The sequence below is a fragment of the Manis javanica genome, chromosome 17 (genome assembly GCF_040802235.1).
Source record: "Manis javanica isolate MJ-LG chromosome 17, MJ_LKY, whole genome shotgun sequence".
Taxonomy (NCBI): domain Eukaryota; kingdom Metazoa; phylum Chordata; class Mammalia; order Pholidota; family Manidae; genus Manis; species Manis javanica.
Genome location: NC_133172.1, coordinates 42759115 through 42783629, shown reverse-complemented (window position 1 = coordinate 42783629; position 24515 = coordinate 42759115). Strand labels below are relative to the sequence as shown.

The following is a 24515-nucleotide window of genomic DNA, read 5'->3' as shown; positions in this document are numbered from 1 at the left end:
GATGGGAAAAAATTGGAAATATGTAATATCCATTAATATGCGAATGCCTAATTTACATATGCTTCTTTCATAAATAAACATTATGCAGCTATAAGAAGTAATGAATTGGACCTCTGTATGCTAATAAGGAAAGATCTAAAATATATAGGCATTGTGTGAAAAAAGAAAGTCCCAGAACAATGCCTAGATCATGATCACATTTGTGGTTAAAAGTTCATAAATGTATGTACATTTGTATGCTTATGCATATAATGTTTTATATGTATATTATACACATCAAAATGTTAGCAATGTGTATCTACAAAAAGAGGTACAAGAGTAGCTAGAGGGCTAAAGATTTTCAAAATAAATTGAGAAATATCTATGCAAATTTTGAAACTTTAACAAGAATATTAAGTTACTAGTAAAACATACAAAGAAGCAGATAGATAAAACCCTGAAAATATGTCAGAAGAAAAACACACCATTTTAGTGCTGATGGCATGTATTGTTATTTTGTATGATTTTATGTTTTTTAACCCTTTTCTCTTCCCTGTATCTTCCTATTTTTCTAAAATGTTCTAACTTTTCCAATAGAAAAGATGTAACTAAACATCTAAAAATTAAAATGTAAATGTAGTTGAACAGTACGTTAGTATTTAGACACTTGCCTATTTTAATTCTGATTGGTGTTTTACGTATCTGAGTTGATTCAAATAATGCATTTCTTGCTTTCTTCTCTCTAATGTGTTTGTGAGTTTCAGAATAATTTATCTTTGACCCTAGAGCCTTCAAGCTATTTGTGTATTTATTCCTCTTGTAGGGAGTTGGAGTCTGTGATAAATTGTAGGATTCTTTCACTTCCAGGGTTTTCCTGGGTAGATAAGGCTATGTTATGATTTATACTGTAATTTGGTAGGCAAAAGTATGCCATTCAGTTTACTTTCCAATGTGTATTTTTACAAGTTCTTCTTATGCATTACAAAATGTATTTTTGCAAGTGATCCACTAATGTCTAGAACTAAAATTGTTCTCAGTGTTGACATCACAGATGCACACCAGTTAAATGTCAAAGGAAAACAGGAAATTATCTGACTGGGGACTTGCATGCACATGTGTGTGTTTGTGTATATGGCGTGTATGTGATTCACACATTTCATTTTTGAATGAGCTATCTGCCTGAAAATCATTCTCCCACTTTTTCCCCTCAGCAATTATAAAAACTGCCCTTCCCAACATGGATAGAGAAGCCAAGGAGGAGTACCTGGTTGTCATCCAAGCCAAAGATATGGGTGGACACTCTGGTGGCCTGTCTGGAACCACCACACTTACAGTGACCCTTACCGACGTTAATGACAATCCTCCGAAATTTGCCCAGAGTAAGTGAATTTCCTGCACTGGGTGAGAACCTAAATATGAAGCTTTTGTTGGAGTTTACATTCTAATTCTCAGCAAATCTAAAAAACAAACAGTCACCAAGTTTTATTATGTGCAAGATATGGTAATTCATAGACATATGAAACAATCATCCTCCCTGTTCTTTCAATGTGAAATGTATCCCCATTTTACAAATTTCAATGAAGTTGAGAAAATTTCCAAATATCAAGCATATAGTAAGTACTGGAGCTGAGAATTGGAACCAGTGTGTCTCTCTGCAAGACATGTGCTTATTTCTCTATTCCATAGTACCACCCATTAAGAAAATGTGAGAGGATGATTAAAATGCACTTCAGATGTTGCTGTAGCACTAGTACTACTTGTTGTAGAAAAGACTAAATCTGCAGCTGTGCAGTGAATTTACTGCAAAATATATGCTCCTTCCTGCGATTGGGAACCATCAGTGATCATTGATTCTACCCATTCCTGCTAAAGCTGGGCTCTGCCTTAGAAACATCTCCACAGCATCCTAGGAAGCCACCGTCAATGAATCAGGGAGACTATCATTATTTGTCAACTTTCTTGGACTCTCATAAACCCTTTCTTCTGCACATTTATCCAAGTAATCTGACAGAGACATGATTTGGGGAGGGCTTCCTGACATGGAGACTTTGGAATTGAGATATGAATGATGAATAGGAATTAACTGGCACAAAGTGAAAAATTGAAACCAGAGGAAAAAGATGTCCGAAATCCCTGGGGATGAAGGGTTCATGGCCCTGGAGGAGAATCAAAAGATTTTCACTACAGCTGAAAGAGAAGTTGGAGTCAGGTCAGGCAGGAGTTAGCCATACATGGATGTGTAGGCCATCTTGAGAACTATGCTCTTTATCCTAAGATCACTGGGAGCCGTTAGAAGATTTTAAGTTGCAGATTGAGTAATAGGATTTGATTCTGAAAATCAGAGAAATGAAATTCAGACTTATCCCAATGTCTTCACACTGCAGCCAGGTAAAGGGTGGTTGTAATCATGCATGTAAAAGACAATGATAGCCCTGGCAACAAAGAGTAGTCAAAATGGAAATGAAGAAAAATATAAAGCTCTGAATAGATACTTAAGAGTTAATGATAACAAAAATCTAAGGATAGATTGAAGTTTGACTTGAGGAGGTGTGTTACTGTATTTCTGATATAAGATATAAGATTAGATGCAGGCTGGTGCTATTTGCTGGGATAGGAAATAACCTAGGAAAACCAGTTTTTAAAGAGAGAGAGGAGAGAGAAGGAGAGTGAGAAACGGAGGGGAAAATAACACATTGGAGGTAGCTTTCAGAAATTCTAAGGTAGAAAGAACAGAAAAAAGCACGCTTTTTCATTAAGAACAGAAAAGATGCATTTTCACTAAGAATGTTGGAATTTTCACTTCCAGCCATTCATAAATCAGACAACAATGCAACCCTTTTTAGCCAAATGATTGAACTGGAGAACACAATTTCTCCTGTCCTTCCCCCAACTCTTTCATTTCCTTTTCCTTTGCCATCATAGTTAATGCTCTAATAAGCAACTCTTCTCTCTTCGAAAATCATTGTTTCAATTCAGCAGTGGTAGATGAGTTCCAAAAGTGTTTCCTTTCTTAGAGGCAGTAACTATTGACTATGATCACACTGATAGAGATGATGAGGGTGAGCAGAATAGGAATGGATAAAGAAATGTTTCATTTCCTCAATTTCCCAAGGCTCCTTGACACAGGACTCGCAGTGGGGTGCTACCTTATTTACTTAATAAGCATACGTAAGGGGATCATCTCATACCTTACCTGGAATATAAAGTTGGAAGGAAATGGAATCGTTACACCAATTATGAGAGAACTGGGAGATCTGTGTTCAACATGAGGATGTTCAATGCCTACCTAATGGCAAAACTGTTTGGAAAACATTTTTGTTCCCCAGTCCCATAATTTCATGATTCTAAGAGACATTTTTATTTCATCATGAAGGAAAAGTGTGTTAGCGCTAGAAGAAAACCTTGCCCATCATCTGAAGTAATTTTATTACATTGGGTAAAATGAGCCTTAGTTTATCCAAGGAGCTCAGTGATTGAATCCAAAGTAGAATTAGGTAATGTTCTTCAGATTTAATTTTTCCTTTTGAGTTTATAATTCATGGAATATTATTTTTCCCTTGTTTTTGTTTCAATGAAACTAAAACTGGCTGGGTGTCTGAGTCTGGATTCCCCAGAAACAGACACTGATACAAAAATTTGATTCTAGGCAGTTTATCTTGGAGATGATCCCAAGAAATGCCAGTAGGGGAGTGAGGATGTGATCAAGAGCAAGACAGAGGGCCAGTAATGTGCATTTATCCAGCCAGCTACTGCTGTGGGGTACTGCAGCTTGATCCCATTGGGGAAACTCTGAAACAGTATAAATAGGGAAAAGAAAAGAAATAGCCCAATGTGATCCTACCAAAGAGGGAAGGTACTTGGAATTCTGTGCACTAAGTTGGGTGAGTCTTCGAGGCTGCTTCTTTGGGGGCATCATTTACTGGTGGTTCTGGCCTCACAGGCAGTAGGCAAAACAGGTCTGCAAGCCAGAGAAAACCCTTAGGCAAAGAAATGCAGGAGTTGGCATTTAGATATGGGGCAAGTGTGCACTGAAGTGGCAATGGCCAGGGCTTATGGCGAGGGCACCAACAGTTTCCCCTGTCCCAATCAAGTGAGCACCACCAGTACAGCCACCAGAGTGTTTTTGAATGAAAATAGGACTAATGACATTAATTAGACAAGTTTTACAGCCCCCCAAAGGAGAATGAACATATACTGTAATTGTATTTTGCCTAGAGAGTTTGGAAGGTAGGATTTTTGGTCTTTAGGGCGACGAGGACTTTAGGAACAAGTGGAGGGTTTCATGTGTCTGAACAGCTTGCTGCAGGGCACAGCAGAAGTTTAGTAATTGGATTTTATCAAAAATTGTAATATAAAGGTAACTTCAAAAGTCTGTAAATATAAAGGTAACTTCAAAAGCGACTTTCAGTGTGCTACACATTGCAATTTACTATGCTGAAATTAGCTTTATATTTTATGCCGGGCAACAATGAAACCCCAATGTGCAGCCAATGTGATTATACAGGGAGTTGGAAAGAACACTCACATAGACTCACAACATCCTGATGTAACTGCTCCAAATATATACTTTGTAAACATATGGTTGAATAAGTTGCCTATCTCAGAAGAGTCTCAAAGAGCGATCACTACGACTTCTGGGAATGGTTTGTCTCTGACTCATGGAAAAGGTTGTATATTCCACAGCCAAAGGGATATTTTTTGCTTTCCCATCACTGTATTTGGTAACATCTACAGGAGTTTCCAGAACAAAAAAGGTACCCAATAAATATTTGCTAAATGAATGAGTGAATGAATGGATGGTGTGCAATGCTCAGTGTTTCTCTCCTTTTCTAAGGTCTATATCACTTCTCAGTACCAGAAGATGTGGTTCTTGGCACCGCGATAGGGAGGGTGAAGGCCAATGACCAAGATATTGGTGAAAATGCACAGTCCTCATATGACATCATTGATGGAGATGGAACAGCACTTTTTGAAATCACTTCCGATGCCCAGGCCCAGGATGGCGTTATAAGACTAAGAAAGGTAAGCCCAGCTTTTGTTCATCTTCAGAATACCTCTTTGAGACTTGAGACATGAAGTTGGCAGAGGTTGGGTGGATTTCCTGACATAATCTTAGGGCTAATAGAGGCTTAGCTTCTTTTGCTGTGAAAAAAGAGGGTCCCTCTTGCACCTCATATTCCTTGGCCTCACTTTACATTTCAGCAAAAGCTCTTGTACAGTTACCATGGTAGTGGTAGCCTCCCATCTTCCTCATTATTTCTCTCCTGTCTATGCCTCAGTACTTCTCCCTAAAGCTGCAGGAATTTGCTCAGTTCTTAAACAAAGCGCTCCAAGCTACACAGAGATGTCAACACTGCAAAGGGGACCCTCTAGCAATGAAGGACAAAGACTGGTGGGGAGGTCTTATCCTTTGAAAAAATTATCTGAGGCGTCTAGATTGTGGTTCTTAAGAGGATCTCTGGTGGGAAGAAGCCTTGAGGTGCCCACAGAGGTGGCAAGTTCAATGGCTTTTAATCCTTCTCGATGTAATTTTCCCCATCTCTGTGCACCTGCTTCCTGGAATATCTCTGCAAAAACATGGAAAATTACTAAGTCTCTATTGCAGGCTCTGCTTGCAGGGAAACTCAAAGACAGACTGAACAGCCAGCTTCGGTTGTTCTGACCAGTTCTGACACTAAAAAGACAGGGTCAGCATTGCTTCCACTGACTCCTCTAAACCATGCATTGGAAGTCTAAGCATTGAGATCAACGAAGCTTATCTTTTGCCTTGTACCTGGGTGTGGGACTACCATTGACAAAAGAAATATCTCAATCAATAGTACAAATAATGTATGAAACTTTATGACCACTTTGCCAGCAGTCGTGTGTGTGTGTGTGTATGTGGCAGATATAAAAAATTCTGTACATTGTCCATATTTCTCCTTGTGACATCTGCATTCCTATAAAAAATGTATAGAATATAGTTCATTGTTTTATGGACATGTGCATTTACAAGGAAAAATACACTTTATCCCCATTATAAGTATTTTGTGTAATATTGTTCTTCATATTTTTGCCATGAAATAATACAAATTAAGTTTTAAATATATTTGCTTGTTCATGAATAAGTAGATGGTGAACCACGCTATTGGCAGCCAATAATTCTTCCCTCTGTCTTGATCAATGTTACATTGACATGACCCCCAGCTTACTATCTGATTCTCGCTGTCATGTTACATGGGTATCTGCTTCTAACGGTCCTGCTCTTAAAATCCCCTACTGGGGAGGTATTGACAATGGGAACTTGAAGTTTTCTGGATATACTTTTATGTACAAAATGAATTTTAAAATAAATTTTGAGAAAAAAATGGCTGCATTTATTTTAACTCTCTGCTGAGCAACACTACCTTTCTACCTGCCTTGAGTTAAGGTTCAGAATTGCAAAGTATTTAAAAACTCATGTTTGAAATAGAGCACACTATAATTATACTTGAGTCAATTATTGAATAACCCAGAGCCACATTTTCCTGGGGTAATGGTTCCTAATGTCATTTTTATTGTTATTATAAACTGCTATCCTTTGTTACCATAAGGTGCTTTTATAAACTGAAGCAATTAGCTGTTTGCTGTATTTTTATTCACCATTATTCAGAAACTTGGAAGCAGATACTATACATCTTGACACCAAGAAACACATGTATTTTACCTTAGAGAACAATGTGTAGGGAGTCATATTCCCACAACTCCAGGGTCTTCTTTTTGGCTGATAAAACCCTAAGGACACTGGAATATGTTTGAACACATTGTCATTATACTGTGCTGAGAATTAAGCAGAACATAATCTGTTACCCTGAACAGTGCATGTGAAGAATTGGAAATTACAATATTGGTACAGTAGGAATGATTGGCAAATTGTGAAAATGCTGATGTTAAATGTCTATTCATAGGTACATGTGCCTAGTGATTTCAGAATAGACAGGAAAGTATCTGCCTTATTTACTAGAAAATATTTCCCCCAAAAGCCATGTGCCCTTAGAACTTCATTCAAATATAAAAAAGTCAGCACACGGCTGTGAAATAAGAATATCTACTTCAGTTTGTACAGGAGCTCTGAAAGAGTTCACGAATGCCAGCTTGCATTCCTGTGCCTTACTTTTTAAAAAATCTGCATTGTAGGCTTAAAGTTCTGTTTCTTTAAGAAATTGTAGTGCAAACCTAAATTGTTTATTTGAAACCTGACAGACATACATCCTTGAAATCCAAAGTATTATGAGTTGCAGAGATAATGGAGTGTAAGGATTCTGATACAGATGGGTTTCTGGTAATTTAAGGGGACTGTGTCCTTTTACCCAGGTCATTAGCTAAAGTCTCTGGGGCTTTTAAGGAATGAGGTATTAATATGTCAGAAATATTTTGTCAGTAATGGTGCAATGAGGTAATTTCAAGTTGCTTTTAAGTGGCTGGTGGAGGAATGGCCAGGCATAGCTAGCTATGTGTACTGCTCTTACCCTTCGTTCTTCTAAATATAAACACAAATAGATATGCATCTGCAAGCCTATTTCTATATATGCCCACCTGCTTCATGCACAGAACTCATAATAGCGACCTTCTAAGAATACCTTTAAAAAATAATAAACTTCATTTTAGTCACAAGATCAGTAGAGCAATGATACTTTGGAAGTCAAATAAGAAAACTCTCTTTGTTGAGATTAGTGCTGAATTATGCTTTATACTGTCTCCTTGGACTAAACAATGATTATTCCTAGTTCTTTACATTTCACACGCTGTTGCAGAAATGATAAAATATTCTTCCCAGATAGAGATTGTGTTCGATGCTGCCTTATCTCCTACCAGCAGAGGCCCGATTAACTGGCTGATTGGTATGCAGGTCAGGCCATCACGAGTAAAATTTTATTATGACTCTGAAGTGAAATTTTGATGGCACAATTCATGACTGTGAATATTTTGTGAATTCCAAGTGAAATGAGCAAAACAAAACAAAACAAAAGGAGATTAGATTCACTGAGCTTGTATAATAAACAGATATCAATAAATGCCTGTAAAATTTACAGGTTGAATCTGAGGGAATGGCGAGTGATCCCATTAAGGCTCACAAACGGGCTTAAATGCACATAACTATCATCCATCAGCATTACCCTCATTTGTTCTTGCTGCTGTGGTCATTAGTGAGAAACATTCATCTTTGTCATTTCTTAACAGCCTCTGGACTTTGAGACCAAAAAATCCTATACGCTGAAGGTAGAGGCAGCCAATGTCCATATTGACCCACGTTTCAGCGGCAGGGGGCCTTTTAAAGATACGGCGACAGTCAAAATTGTGGTCGAGGATGCAGATGAACCTCCTGTCTTTTCTTCACCCACTTACCTCCTCGAAGTTCATGAAAATGCCGCTCTAAACTCCGTGATTGGGCAAGTGACTGCTCGTGACCCTGACGTCACTTCCAGTCCTATAAGGTACTTTTTTTTTTTTCAAAGGCATACTGTCTACGTCCAATGACAAGCGAATCAGCGTAAAATGAGAGTGTGTGTGTGTGTGTGTGTGTGTGTGTGTGTGTGTGTGTGTGTGTGTGTACATTCCGTGCCGGCTGCCTTTGGGACTGTGCTCACATGACTTTGGAATTTAGGCTTACACAATTTGTTTGTGTGTGCAGGCACAAGCGTGCAGTCTGCACCAATGGAGGCACATGTACATGCACACCTACTAACAGCTACAATCAATGCCCTGAGCCAGGAATATCAAGTTGAGTAACGCTATTCCAGCTTTCAGAGAGCTCAAGGAAAATGCAAAATCACATGCATTTTGCAGTGCATTTGGGTGGGTCTTTCATATGATATGGGTTTTTTTTGCTTGTTTGTGCATTTGCTTTTTTCTAGCATTGTGCAAGTATTGCTGGCTTATCTTCTTTCTCCTTTGATAGTTACAGTGAATTATACATAAGAATTTTAGAGGCATGAGACCACTATTTCTGCATTCAGAGGCCCCTGGCTTATTTCTGGGTTTTGTGTTTGGCTTTGAAATGATCTTCTTATCACTTCATGGGCATTTCTGATAAGTCAGCATATCTGGATTGCTACCTTTGAAACAAAATTCTCTCTGCCATTTTGAAAGTACCTTTTGTTTATACTTTCCCTGCTCAGAAAATTTTTGCCTGAGATGAGAAATAATCCCTTATTAACGTTTTTCTGCCTTTTCTTAGAAATGAGGCTCAATTCTATTTTTTTAATTTTCTCTTGAACTGTGAACATCTTTTCTCTTTTGTCAGTCACCCAAATGACAGTACAGGTGCTCAAGCTGAATAGCTTTCTTCCAAAACAACACTGAAAATCCATAACTTGTACACTGGTCTCCAAGGGTGAAGTGTTGCCTAATGATGTGTTTGAGTGTGGATTTCAAATATCGTCTTAGAAATGTGTGTTGGAAAAAAGTAATAATAATAAAAGGGAGGGGAAAAAAGGGGAATAACTAGATGGAAGAATATAGCTTTCAAGAATTGTCTACTCAATCTATGTTTCAGATGTCGGCTCATGCTCAACTCATTCAATTTCTAAGTCACAGGGATCTAGGATAGATATCCTCCCGGTTAGTTGATTCAGGGAAACTAGACAAGTGAGAGCTTTCTGGAGGTATCTTTATTCAATTATTTTTTATGTATTAAATTCCCATTACCCACGAGGGTGCTGAAAGTACGAGGCTAGAAGTGATACCCACCAAAAGAGTCGATGCCCCAAATAATTGAATTTGGGCAAAAAAATAATTCTTTTCAGTTCCAAGAAAAGCTGTGTTTAATGCAAGCCACTTCTAAATTTAGGACAATAAAGAATATATCCCAGAAGGACACAAAAATGTTTCCCTCAAAAGAGCCTAACCTCTAAGAAGGTAAAGCTCCACCTGGGAATTTGAGGAATGGTAGGTTGTCCATTCTCCATTCTAAAGAAATTCAACAAGTATAGACATACAGAATGCCCATATTTGCCTAAAAGAATTGTGTCTCTCTAAGGTCTAAGTGTCAAACATGAGGGTAAGAAATATCCAGAAAAATTAATTTACATGGGCATCCATTTTCTGACTAAATAATGAAGCTATGAAATGGCTCTATATTGAAATGCTGATATAAATGCTGGCAATAGTATTTGTTGAATAAATACATCTTCCCTATTTCATGTTACTCCATTTCCTCCGACAGTACAGAAAAGGAGCAATTGCCACTTTCCTCAGATAAGCATGAGATGTAAAATGAAGGCAGTTAGCAAAATTGATCCGACTGAGAAGCGGCTCAAAGGGCCAGTTTTAACATTTGATTTGACAAAATTTCTACTCTTGTCAGCAAGGAACACATAAGGCGCTCATGACTACACCAAGCCAGGGACCCTCTGGGAAAGTGGGGGTTCAAATAATGGGGCAATCACTTACAGAGTCCAAATGTAGAATCCACAGTGGTATCAGGAATGGACTTCCTGTGCTGAGACATGTTCTCAATCACCTAGAGGTGAGGTTGCAGGGACAGTAACCTCAAACTGGCAGCACTGGGTAAAAATCCAGGTTCATAGTTCCCCATGTTTTGCACATGTCAGAGTCTCTCCATTTATTTGATGTAATAGTGATGATCGTGATTCCAGTTCACTGATAATTAAGTGGTGATCATTGTATTTATTTCTATTATTCATTATTATTATTTCTATTGTTATTGTTATTATTGCCACTGGTATGGAAGGCAGGTGTAAAGGAAGCTTGAGGCTGCTTAGCAGCAACTCTCCACCTTGGAAGCATTTCATTTTCAGGCAAGCCAAGGGGATTTGAGGCTGCATTACCAGGAGCTATGGACAGATAAACTTTCATTGGATGACACAGACCTGACCTGTCAGTGCTTCTGACAGAAGTCAGGCAAGTGCTATGTCCTTGGTGTCTACGGTCCCACCTAAAGAGGGGGCAAACACTCTTTCCAAGGGCTTGATGCGTTATTCAGAAGGCAAGTCCCACACAGGTTTGACTGGAGGTGTATTGGCTCCGTGAGATGAGAACCTTAGAGTCACCAACTGCATTTCCCACGTTCTGTTCCGTATTTTGATGTTGTCCCCCACCACCAACTCTGCCCCATCAAATATGGAGAGTCACTTTCCTTTCTCTATGCACAGTTGGTTAATTTGAATAGAAAATTAAATTTCCTGACTAGCCAGAGCAATGTATAGTTCCTTATGAGTCTACCAGACAGATTTAGAGCCATTTAACCTTTTTAAACAGAAGCAGAGGACACGGGTATTCAGGGAATCACTGAGCAACAAATAGCTGTGCGTTACTGTCTCTTTAGAACTGTTACATTTTATATGCTGACAAGAATGTATCCATCTTTTAGGGGAATGTTTACTTTGCCATCCAACAAGAATTAGGCATTTATTGTGGCATTTGCTATGTTAAAGCATACAGTCATTTATTGGTTGGTCAACTTCCCATGAGTTTCAATTTCTTTTAAAACACATTGTCAAGCTAGAAATATGTATTTTAAAATTCTTATGCCTAAACCTCTATGTATATTTGTACTACCTGTGTCTATATTTATGTCTGTATATCTCCTTCCAGGGGAAAATAGACAGTGACACAGAAGCATAAATTACAGTCTTACCCCTCCCTTCCAGGAACATTAATTCAGCATTTGCTTCTTCAATACTACATGGGTCTCAGGATATATAGAACTAAGTTGTGTAAGTTATTAAACGATGATATATTTTTTAATTTATGCATACTAAGGTTCAAATCCCATCACTTGCCACTTTCCCAGGCAGCAGATCTCTGGAATTCTCTGAGACTCACTTTCCTCATCTGTATTTTGGGATAATATCATTTTCCTCACAGGGTTCCTGTGGTCATTAAATTAAGTTGTGAAATATGTAGTAGCTTTACCAATGAATACAGCCACCATCCATTTTGTGTCTTTAGTACAAACTCAAAACCTAGTATTTAGCAGAGGTCCTTCTACTAAAGATTGCTGACTGTGGGCAGAACTGTTTTTTCTTTAATAGTTACATGCTAAATAGTCTAATTAACCTCATTTAGCATAATTTTCCCTGGCTACTGCTATAAATATTGTTACCAGTAAGTACTTAATATGTGGCAGGGATGTGCTAAATATACTCATCTCATTCCCTAACACCTCTGTGAGATAATATGCGTGCTCATTATCCTCACTTCACAGATGAGGGAACTGAGGGTAAGAAAGACTAACTTGCTCAATGTCAGGCAAATCATCAGAAGTGGGATTTTGATGCATATCTGGGTTTTCCTGATGATCCAATGCCTGTTGCCACGTGTCGCTATGCCGCACTCCCATTCTTTCCCTGTGGTCTCTGTGCCCCCAGCTGTGCCTCTCCATGCTGGGATGGCTTAGCAGGACCAATTTTCTTAGAGATAACAAACTCTTCCTTGTTTAAGTGGCCTCATTCAATCCAGGATGTACACCAACAAAAGAAGGAAAACAAACCAGGTCTGTGGGATTAGCCAGAGTGTGGGTAGAGCATTTCTTGCCCATCCATCTGGCTCCCTTTTATGGGTTTGTCCCTGGGCTGCACACCCAGCCGTGATCAGCGAGGTAGAGGGAGAAACAATGTCATTACGATTCTATGAATCAGACCTTGTGCTGTTTCTGTGTGTTATTTCTCCATATTTATGTATCATTCCACTTAATTCTCACAAAAGACACTGTGAAGTAGTCAGTATGATGCCAGTTTTTAGGGAGAAATAAGTTAGAGCTCTGATGGGATGGGTTCCCCGTGCATGGTGGGTGACATAGCAGGGGGCGCAGGGCAGGTATTAACCCAGCTTTCTTCATGCCATTGGCCACTACATCTGCTATGCTTTGCTCGGTTCTGGCATCTTAGACGTGGAGTAGGATGAGGACACAATGTTTCCTGAGCCGGTACTTTGGGACAAACACTCTGAAATTATTTATATTTAAGGTAAAAAATTCAAACACCTGGTGGGTGTTGAATAAAAGTCAGTGCTTTCATGGAAATCCGGTGAGGTTCATTTTTTTCCTCTCAAAAAAAAGTTTATTTCAAGTGTGTATTTGGTGCCATGATGGCACTGAGATGGCATGTTGTTTAGAGACTTGATTCCTATGTCTTTCAGAACACTCATGTGCCAGAGCAAGACTAAGGGAGCTGCTTAAATTAAAAGCAGGCAGAGCAGGCTGACGCACGATCACGGGAGCCACAGGGCTCTGTCGTACTAGTGCCTCTCTTGAATGTAAGTGCCCACTCAACACAAGGGCATCGCGTGTTTTCTTTTTCTCCCTACTTGTATTCTGGCATTTTTATAATTCACCTCAGTTATCAGGCTTGTTGTTAATGAGCTCTTTTCCTGAAAACACTCCTTATAGTCCTGATAGCCAATGATGCTAGAGTGGAAATACTTTATACTATAGACAACCTGGCATTAATCTGGAGGGGAGACTGTGTATCAATAGACTCTTTCTTCCCTCTTGCAATAACTCCTGTTTTTGGTAAAGATCTGCATTTTTTTAAAAATACTTTACATGAGATCCACCCTCTTCTCTTAATTGATTTTTAAGTGGACAGTGTATTATTCTTAACTATAGGCATAATGTTGTACAGCACATCTCTAGAACCTACTCACTTTACATAACTGAAACTTTATGTCCATTGATAAGCAAATTCCCATTTTCCCCTCCTTCCAGCCTCCAACCACCACCATTTTATGCTTCTGTGATTTTGACTATTTTAGACGCTTCATGCGAGTGGAATCGTACAGTATTTGTCCTGCTGTGACAGGCTTATTTCACTTAGCTTCATGTCCCCCAGATTGTTCCATGTTGTTGCATGTTACAGAATGTCATTCTTTTTAAGGCTGAATAATATTCCATTTTAGCTACATGCCACATATTTTTCCATCCATTCATGTTTTGTTGGACATTTAGGTTTTTTCTACATCTTGGCTATTGGGAATAGTGCTGCAGTCGAACATGGGAGTGCTAATATCTCTCTTCAAGATCCTGATTTCAATTATTTTGATAAATGCCCAAGGTGGGATTACTATATCATATGGTAGTTCTATTTTTTATTTTTTAAGGAACTTCCGTACTGTTTTCCATAGTGGCTCTTTTACCACTTTGCATTCCCACCACCAGCAGTACAAGGGTCTAGTACAAGGACCAAGTATTTTTAAACTAATTAAAATTTGAATATTTAGTTCCTTCACACTCTTAGCCAGATGAAAGTTTGACTTTCTCCCAATTCAAAAGTACCAGCTCTCCTGAGTCATTCTTCCAAAAACTCACTGTACCTGAATTTAACTAAAAGTAATTCATTAAATTAATTCATTAAGTGCATTCATCACATAGTCATCTTTTCAATGAGTCACATTACTATATATATATACAAACTTACCTATTTAGTTATACAACTAATAACAGTGGAATCCACATTTCCCCCAGGGAATTTCTATAAAGACATAGTCTTTGCTCTCATGGTCCTTATTCTATAATAATTTGGCTGGCTGAATAGCCATGGAAAACCCAAGCCACTCACATTTATCTAACTAGCCTTTAGTACATGCTCTCTGAAGATGATCAACAAAACTACATTACAGAACTTTAGGGTCTCATGGAGGGAGAAGTTTGCTAGTTTCCTAACTTGAATAGAAGCAAGCATAGCTATCCAGTGATGCTAAGGTAAAAATATCTCACAGTGTAGAGAACCTCATACTAATTTGGAGGGTGGGCAGTGTTTATAATTTTCTCTCATTTTTTTCATTTTCTCTCTCTCACTATAAAGCAATACTGTTGGGTAGGAAAAGGCTCCTTTTTTTCCTTAAAGGAATAATAAATAATATGTGATGCATGGACCTTGGAACTCTGGCACTAGCAGAACTCTGACAATATTATTTATTAAAGCAGCTAGAACAACCAGTAGAGCAATTAGAGGCAAAAAGCTGAAAACTTGTAGATGGAATTTTTGATACTCAAAGTGCATGCGAGAAAATGTTAAAATGGTTTCTTTAGGCATAATAACAAAAGCTAGAATGAAATTAAGCAGTGAGAAAGAAACAGTTGGAGTTCAGTGAAATATAATAACTGATTCATAACTAAGGGGTTTATTTCATTATAAGTGGCTCTAAATAGCATCCTCACTTGCAGTTGGCTCGAAATTGTATCTTTGTATAAATTTTCCATATAAAGGCTGCAAACTAATGTTTAGCAACACATTTTTTTATAGTATAAAAGTACATTTATGCCTGTTAAATTTGAAAAATAGATATACACTGTTTTTCTCCAAGAGCAACATCTATCTGACTACACTCTAAGGAACACTATTGGGAATAAAACCATTGTAGCCAGTGAATTTAAACTAGGACTTCATAGGTAAGTCAATTAGCTAAGGGGTACAACACTCTTTAAGGAGAGAGTGGAAACAGCACATTTAATCTTTGAACTTTCTGTAGTTTTTTAAAGCACCTGGAGCATATGACGTAAGGGAGAGTATTCAGGCTTTTGTGCTGATCTGTGCTTTAGATTCTAATGCACAGAGTATTACAAATATCACAACACATAGTCCTATGTATGTAATAGAATGTGTATCTTTTTATTACCATATGAATCCTCCTGCTTTTTCACTTTCCATAGAACCTACTTAAGGAAGGATGCATGACTTTAGTGAATACTTTGACTCTATTACACTAGGCCAGGAGTCAGCAAACCACAGTCTGGGTGCCAAATCTGGCCTATCACATTTTTAAAATAAAGTTTTATTGGAGCACCGCTATCCTCTTTCTTTTATGCCCTACATCTCCAGAGTTGAATAGTATGGCCTGCAAAGTCTTAAATACTTACTTTTGAAAACAGTTTGCCCATCTCTATAGTAGACGGCTAAGAGTTTGGGTTTTCATCATTAATTTGAATAGTTGCTTTCACATCATTCCAGGATCTTATTCTAAGACACTCCCTTAAAGATAAGGTAAATGTTTTTAACCTATATCAATAAAAAAAAATGTTTATATTAGAATCCAGCTATTATGATGGGAATTGCATTCCCCATGCTTGCCTTAGAGCCCTTGGGACCTTGGTCCTCGTGCGGCCAATGACAGCATGCTCTCTTGTTGAGTCTGCCAGAAAAATCTGGCTTCATTTAGTGAGCTTTTGGGAAAATTCAAATGATTATCAAACAGGCTGGGAAAGGATCAAAAAATACTGTGATGACTACTTGTTTGGAGTGGGAAACTTATTTGTTTCTTGCATGAATTTATTGTAAAATCCTGTTTTTTCTTTCTGTCCCTTCCATTCTCAAGATCTCAGTGATGTCTACAATATGGGGTTTTTAGAATTGAGTCTGGTGACTGCCTTAGCCAAACTATGGTCTCTGCATTTCAATGTCTTGGCAAATTCTCTGACTCCCGCAGCATTTTGCTCTAAAAGCCTGAGATGCATGGAATAGAATGCCACTTGGAATAGACTTGGCTGTAGTATGTTCAACAAACTCTAACATATGCTCTCCAGTATGAGAGTGGATATTCAGTGAGTGATACTGGAAATGCCTTGTGGACTTGGTCCATGCCTATTTAGTATTTTAGTACAGGGTCCTTCATATTTATCTCCTTTAGATTTCATTCCATTCACTCCATGAATTACACATATTCTTATTCCCATTAAAGAAAAGTGTTACAGGTTGTTTTCCCTCGATGGAGGTGGAGTTTGAAGGACAAGATGTTTGCTGGGGACGAGCGCCTCTGAATGAAAGGAGATGGAAACAGGATGGGCAGGGGAAGAAATCAAACTGCCGGACTGTCCTGCAAAGCCTTGGCCCAACCCAGAGGGTTCCTCTATAATGTTTATTGATTATCAGGATTCTAAGGAGCAGACAGGTGGGGGCTGTCTACTGACCACTCCCTGCACAGCCCGAGCATCCTTCTTTGAAGGAAGAGCTTCCATCCATCTCCACGTCCATCCTGGATAAGACACAGAATCTCTTTGCTAGTGAAGTGACTTGACCAAATCCATCCTGCTGGCCGCAGAGCTCCCCGGTCCGCATCACCACCACCGCACTATGATTTCTTCCTTTTGGCAAATGTATGTCTCTCCTATATCTTGAGGTGTAAACACTGAAGTGGCAAATTGATTTAGCTGAAATGTTATCAGTGTGGTATGGTAAACCTGACTAATAATTATCCAAAACTATCAGCTTGCGTGTATTAATACAATATTGTAAAAAGTGATCTAGGGTGGTAAAATAGCATAAGAAGCAAAAGAAGAAAAAGTGGAAAGTGCTTATTTGGGGTTTTAAAAGTTCATGTTTTTTTTCTTTTTTAGCTCTTTCCTCTCTGTGCTCTTTGTCTCTGTCTCTGTCTCTCTGTCTCTCTCCCTCCCTCCTCCCTCCCTTTTCCTCTCCTTCTTTCTCTCTCTCTCTCCCCTCTCTTCTCTTTCTCCCTCCCTCCCTTCCTTCCTTCCTTCTTATTTTTTACCTGATTGGTGAAATCTCTGTCCCCTATACGGAACAAAATTTAGTAGTAGTGTTTATATTCTGAGAGGAGCAAAGATGCATGTGTAGGCTAAGCAGTGTCATCTAACATGATTATACTCATAAGGCAAAAGAAACCCCCTCTTTTGCATTCCAACAAAGGGAGATGGACATCCTTATCTGATATTCAAATATTTATGGGAGTCATTTCAACCAAACCTTTGTTTCTCCCTTTCTGTACATTCTGATTTGATTCAAGGTATTATACAACCTTGCTTTTGATAAAGGACTATCAGATTTGACTTAGTATTTCAGAGGAAAACATAATATTGCATATTTTAAGAAGAGAGTATGTTAAAAATGGAGAAATACCATTTCTGTCTATCAAAAGTTCATTAGCTCTGTCCTGTATGTTATGTTTGGAGTCAAGTTTACTGGGTAGAGGAATAGGCCTACTTGAAGTGCCTTTCAAATGGGCCTCAGAATACAAATAAAGTTTGCGATGGTCTACTCAGGTATGTAGCTTCACGGTAAGTGATAATTAGATTTATCAAAGTCTTTAAGAAGGGTCACAGTTATAGAAGATACATTTGGAAAGCTGTCCTATATACAGGATAGCAAAAGACCTAGAGGTCCTTCCAAAGCCACGGGTCTGAAATTGAAAAGAACAGGTGCAGAAAGGAAGCAGAGCCCAGAGTGAGATAAAATTAGTGTGGGCGGGGAGGTGTACTCTGCTCACTGGCAAAGGAAGTCTGTCTGGATCTGCTTTATTAAGCATTGAGTACAAGATGTTGGGCTTTGCACTTACTTAAATGTACAAGACTTGGTTAGACCATGTAGGCAGGCATTATGCTTAGGGATGAGTATTTTTGGTGTAAAGTACTTTTGTCCCCGTAGGAACAGTTACATCTGATTGAAGACTGGAATGATGTGCCCCTGTTATTACTGCTGTGTTTTGGACAAGTAAAGAAGCTATTTCAATATCAATGCATTTCCAGCCTTTAAGAATTAGTAGACTGCACCTTGTTCACCTATTAATTCTCAGCATTTCCCATAAGTCATTAGCATTTACTAAGTGAGCCTAAATGTCTGATAAATTTCAAAGTATGTCTCACTATATGACATTTTCAAAAATTTGTTTTGTGCAGACTATTTTTTTATTATTCTATCTTGTTCATGTTTTCCATAATTTTTTTCTATATAGTAATGCTTTTGACCAAAATTGGACAAACTTATGTAATAAAATATCACCTTTCTCATAACCATCCAACACTCACTAAGAGTTTATTATGTGTTTCATACCATGGCCAGGATATTATACTTATTATCTCAGTAACTTTATGACTGGGGAAGAGTGCATATTATCTGCATTTTATAACTAAAGACTTGAGAGTCAGGATAATTTATATTAAATAAGTACTCAGGTTATTTATTTATAGGGAGGATTAAATAAGAAAATATTCAAGGCTTAACAGAGAAACTAAAATTTAGGAAGGTCACATGAATGCATTAAATATATTAGTAGATCTTAATTTTGGGTATTGTCCTATAATCCAGGCTGCTACATAATCAAGTGCTTTTTCTATCCCACACCATCTCTGTTCTAGTGTCCATGTAACATCCATGGACTTTGAATATCATTTCATTTAAAGAAAAGTCATCACTGTCATGACTGACAGCCCCAAAAGCTGTTTAAGAGATTTAAAGGATACTCTGAACTCCTAGATTCCCCCTGACGTCCGAGATTATCATGGTCCTATGGAGATTCATGAGCATTGGCTGGGATTCCCGGGACCTTTCGGGTGACCAGTAAGGTCCTCACGGAGGATTGGCTGTGAAAGAGTTTATCCTCACAACTCCTAATCTCCCATTAGAGATAAGCACACCCTAGAGGTGGATTTTATATTGTCCCTGTAAATTCAGATTTCATGTATTTCTGGACATTTAAATATCTTTTGCTAATATTTATGTGACTATTTCTGTGATATTTATGTGATGTATGGAATAATTATCAAACAAAAAATGGCTGAAAGGAGACAAAAAAGAGAACACTTGTTTCATTTGAAAGCAACATCAGTCAACAGAAGAGGTTATGAGCCTCCCATAAGGGTGTTTCAAGATCCCTCCATCTCTTTTCTTCCATATCCAAATACTCACCATGCCCTGTCTTATTTTTTTACTTTCTAAGCTCAAACACCATTGTCTCTGATGTGAGCAGTGACAACAGCTCCATTTGCCCAGGTCCTATCCTTTGATACCCTTACCGATGCCAGTATGATTACCAACTCACCTGAGATCTATGCTCTCTGACATCATTATTTACCAGTCACAGGTGGCTCCCTGAATTGGAATAAAGTTAATTTAAATAAAATAAAAATGTCCATTCCTCAATGGTACTAGATTTCAAGGGCTAAACAGCCCCATTAGCTAGCAGTGTAGAAAGCATGGATATGCCCACATCCCAAAAGGTTCTGTGGAATTCTTCTGTGGTTTAGATCATGAAGTATATTTTCAAGTGTCTCCCCATTTCCTATGGTTGAAAAAAGAATTCTTCAGCATGGTTTCCCATGGCCCTCCCGAGGGACGCCTTGCTGCCCTTCCCCCATTGGATCTTGAACTTCAACCACATTACCTTTTGTTAAGGTTTTTCAGGACACTGACCATCTTCCTAACTCACACTTTTCATATTTGCTGTTCCTTTGGACAGGATGATTTTTGTAATATTTTATGCATCTCAGCCCTTTCCCTTTCTTCTTCAGGCATGTATCACTCACTCTTAAGCTTCGAAAAAAACTTATTTACTCTCGGCATCTTTCTCCACATAGAGACTCAGATACATGAGAGTGAGGCCATGTCAATCTTGGCACTTCATACAATGGTTTGTGCATAAAAGAAACTCAATGAAGAGTGAAGGAAGGAAGGAAGAGACCAGACAGAAAGAAAGGGTGGGAAAAAAAATGATAGAATGCTCATCTGACAGACCTTAGCTCTCACCACACCTAATCTGGTCTTGTAATTTTATAGTTTCCTAAACAAATCTAAACCCCAAGATTTTCTATTTCCATTTTTTTCTGTGGGAGGCTTTCCCTACATATTCCACCCAAAAAAGTCCTACTTTTTCTTCTTATCCCAAAAAAAGATGCTACCTCCTCCTTGGTGACTTCTCCAGCCACCCCTCACCCTTTCTCAGACACATTTGGAGACCCTAGTTCACTGCAATGTTAATGTTACATTTATAGAACTTGCCATGTTTCACTGTAAGTGATGAGAAAGTCACAACCAACGTGTTTGAGAGGCTTTAGTCTAACATTTAGTATCATATTGGACCAAAAGAAGCAGTCTCTATAACTGTATTGAAATTAAATACCAATATGAATCTAAATTCAATCCCTTCACAGTACGTACAAAACTGCATTCCATTTTTTTGCATACTAATCATACTTAGAAATCTCAGTTATGAATGATTGTTTTGATGACTCAGGGAGAAAGTTACAATTTCTACAGAGATATTATGCAAATATGAAGACTCAATCATGAATCAAGTTTCATCTGGAAGTCACTCTGAAGAGCCCTTTTCTGTTCTGATTCTGTGGCTGCAGAAAGTTAGATATGAGACTGTGGCTTTATGATCTGATTTTTCTGAGATATAAGTGACACAAACGGTAAAGCAAGACACACGCTCAGGAGATGGACCTCCGTGAACCAACAGATTTGGCATCTGAGATTTCAATGTTTGACCCAAAATAAAGTAAAAAGTACCTGATGATGACTGTGTTGGGTGAATCTTCTTCATCCTGTGAGTGAACACAGAAAGTTGAAATGTGACAGTATTATGTCTCTCTTCGCATGGAAACTACCAGAATCTTTCAAATATTTTCTAGTTTAAAAATGCCTAGATATTTGGCAGAGTGTCTTTAAGAAATAATGAAAAATACTCAGTGTAAAACCACTTTTTAAAAATGTAATGAAAGTTACAATGCATTATCTAATTTGGGATTCACCTTCACCTTTAAAAGAAGGCAATCTTATCCTGATACTTTTAATGAAGAAACTGAGGGTTAGATACATGTTGGCTTAGCAGAGAAGTTAGGAATAAAAGAGTCATTTCCTGGAAAAACGTGTTTCACAAATGAAAGAATGAAGTTGGGAATAACTTTTTAAAGAAACTTGTTGCCTATTTATCTTTAGTTATGAAGATAATTAGCATGGCTGCATGTATACACTCCGGACCTGAACCTGCATGGTCCACAAGTGTTGCAATGAAAAGAGAAGACACCTTGACTTTGGGAATTTGAGTCTGAAGATCCTTAAAATGTTCTTGACAGACTGATTATTGCAAGGAAGAAAGTAATTGAGCAGGGGACAGAGGGTCTCTGAAGGCATGTAGTGTGAAGGCATGTAATGTTGGGGGTGAGATTAGAGAGAAAAGCAAAAAGATGTTTTAAATGAATGAATGGGTGGATGAATGAATAAATGAAGATGAGTACATATATTATTTGGCTGTTAACAATGAAATCTAAGTCACGCAGACACACACACACACACACACGAGGTGGGATTGTGTGCCAACATCCAATGTTGGTTAAGACTTGTAAATAGTGGTCCTGTGTTAATCGAGGAAGCAAATATATCACTCAGGCAAAAGTTATTTACTATCAGTGGGAGCAACAATGCAGAATAGGATGTTACTTTTCAACACAGTAATATGCAGTTGTCCATTTTGGCCTATTCTCAACCACTGCACCAACGGTATCTTCATATACCTATAGATACTTCTACATAAACTTATACTTCTGCATATACCTTCATATACTTCTGATACCTACAAGCTACTTTTATTGAGTAAGCTGGTAAAATTATAGTCACCATAAAAGGTACTAAGTGCGGGTAAAATTAGAGTCACCATAAAAGGTACTAAGCATCATCTGTAGCCTTCACTTCACAAAATAAAATGAAGTCCTTAGCATTACTTCTAAGACATAGTACTGCAGGTTAGAGGAATGGTAGTATTAAAGAAAAAACAGTATGTGTTGGAAAAAAGTAGGAAAGTTTAAATACAGCTTCTGTGAACACTGGTTATCAAGAACAATGAAGTTTCTAAAACATCATACTAGACAGATAAGGTCTATTTCCAAAACTTCTATCATTAGAATTGATGTTGACATGACCTAAGGACCCCGTTTTCTCACGTGCCACTTCCCACTGTGTTAATAAGAACTTTTTTCTTACTGTGGCAGGAAGTTGACTATCCAAAGGTTATTCTACTCCTCTCAAAATGGGACCTTTTGTCTAAAACATCTTAATTCTTCAAAGCAATAGCAAATATAATACATGCATATTTTTTAAGAAATTAGAATGGAGATTTCAGTACTGGAGATACATTATCTTATGACTTTTAAGATACAAAGTAGAAGGCATTGAACTTTACTGTAGATACAGTAGGAACCAAAATCATTCATTCTTCTTTTTGACTCCTTTTCTATTTTATTTACTCCCTTTCCTTATATTTCTTTAGCACCACGTTTCAGGCATAATAATAATACATGCTCAGCAAATGTTTGTATATCCTTCCACTAATCGGTTATTAAGTAACTGGAGGTCATACTTCCAACAAATGTGGTATTATGATAGGTGAAATGAAATTCCCTACTTGTCCTAAAAGAGCAAAAGTCCAACAAATGTTTAACTGTAGAATAATAGTAGGGACATCCTTAAGAAGGGAAGATATATGAAGAATTCGGCCACGTGTAGAAAGCTCCTGTGGGTGAGCTGTGAACTAGGAAATCCAAGATAGCCTCTCATCCCTTCAGCCTGGAAACTATCCTATATGGAGATGCTCACAGTATCAGATAGTTGAAAAGGAATGAAGAGTGCTTTAGACAAATACTACAAAGAGTTTTTGGATGTATTTCTAGTGTCACTTGCGGAATTCTATCTTTCCGACAGCGACTAAAGGATGTGAATGATAGTCCTTTTTTCTATCTTTCCATTTCTGGATTTTCATTTCCACAGTCCCATTGGGCTTGAAGAGATCTCTTACATATTGAAGAATTAACTCCTCAGTTTATTTACATATTTATTTACCTAGTGTGAGTCATATATGGACTCATTTACTGCAAAGCACCCATTCTGTGAAAAAGATCTCCTCCTATTTATAGATGAGACTGTGAGATTACAAGCAATTATATTGTTTCAGTGGGATCCCACAGGTGAGATTCCACCAAGATTCTCTGGTTTCTCTGTGTTTTTTCCACCTAATGTGCTGCTGTTTATACAGACACTGGAAATCCCAGAAATCAGAGTGACTTAAGGTCTATTTCTAAGATCATCTATCCAAAATCATGACATCTTGAGAATTTCCATGGTGTACTGAATTCTAAAATTTAAAATTTAAGTTGTTAGATGAAGGTTTTGAGTTTTTCCAGGTCTTTTTAAACAAATTATTGTATAAACTGCTCTATTGTTATGAATGAGAGTAAAGTAATTTTTAATTTTTTGGTTCAATTTTGTTCCTGTATTTGCTTTTTACATTTGTCTTTATACCCTTTGGAGCCATGTATGACTTTTTTACAAAAAAATAGATCATTGCTTTATAAAAAAAAAAAAAATTTTAGTTGTTAACTCAACTTAGTTTTTCCTTGAAATTATTTCCTGTTAATTGGCTTATGGGAAGACCCTATGTCAGAGTCTTATAAGTATTGCCCTTTATTGCTGCTGGTATAATAGTCCATTTATTCCTACAATGGAATGAGTAAGAGGAAGGGGGAGAAATTGAGATAATGGAATGGATGGTGGCAGCCTAGAGGGCCAGAGGAAAGCAAGCTGAATCTTTGCAGCTAGAGATGGGGTGATGTAGAGATGGTGAGTGTGTATGTGTGGGTGTGTAGGGGAAGAAAGGGTGGAGCAAATGTTTTCTGAGAACATTCCTAAAAATGGCATGTGCTCAGTTTTTTGAATATAATTAATCTTCAGCTATGTAATTAATTTTAAAATTATGTAAAAATATAATTAATTTTAAGTATGATTTAAAAAGCTGACATAGTATTCAGTATGAATACAAAATTAGATGTGTCCCAT

At 37.8% G+C, this 24515-nt stretch overlaps 1 protein-coding gene across 4 annotated transcripts in view; it reads left to right on the top strand.

The window, feature by feature from the left end:
• The window catches only part of CDH8 (cadherin 8), a 347671-nt gene that overhangs the window by 185666 nt on the left and 137490 nt on the right, over positions 1-24515 (top strand). For all 4 annotated transcript variants that reach the window (XM_073225673.1, XM_073225674.1, XM_073225671.1 and 1 more), the window contains 3 exons: positions 1191-1358; positions 4814-5001; positions 8179-8432. In XM_073225673.1, the coding sequence (XP_073081774.1) occupies positions 1191-1358; positions 4814-5001; positions 8179-8432 (610 nt within the window). The remainder of the gene's footprint in view (positions 1-1190; positions 1359-4813; positions 5002-8178; positions 8433-24515) is intronic.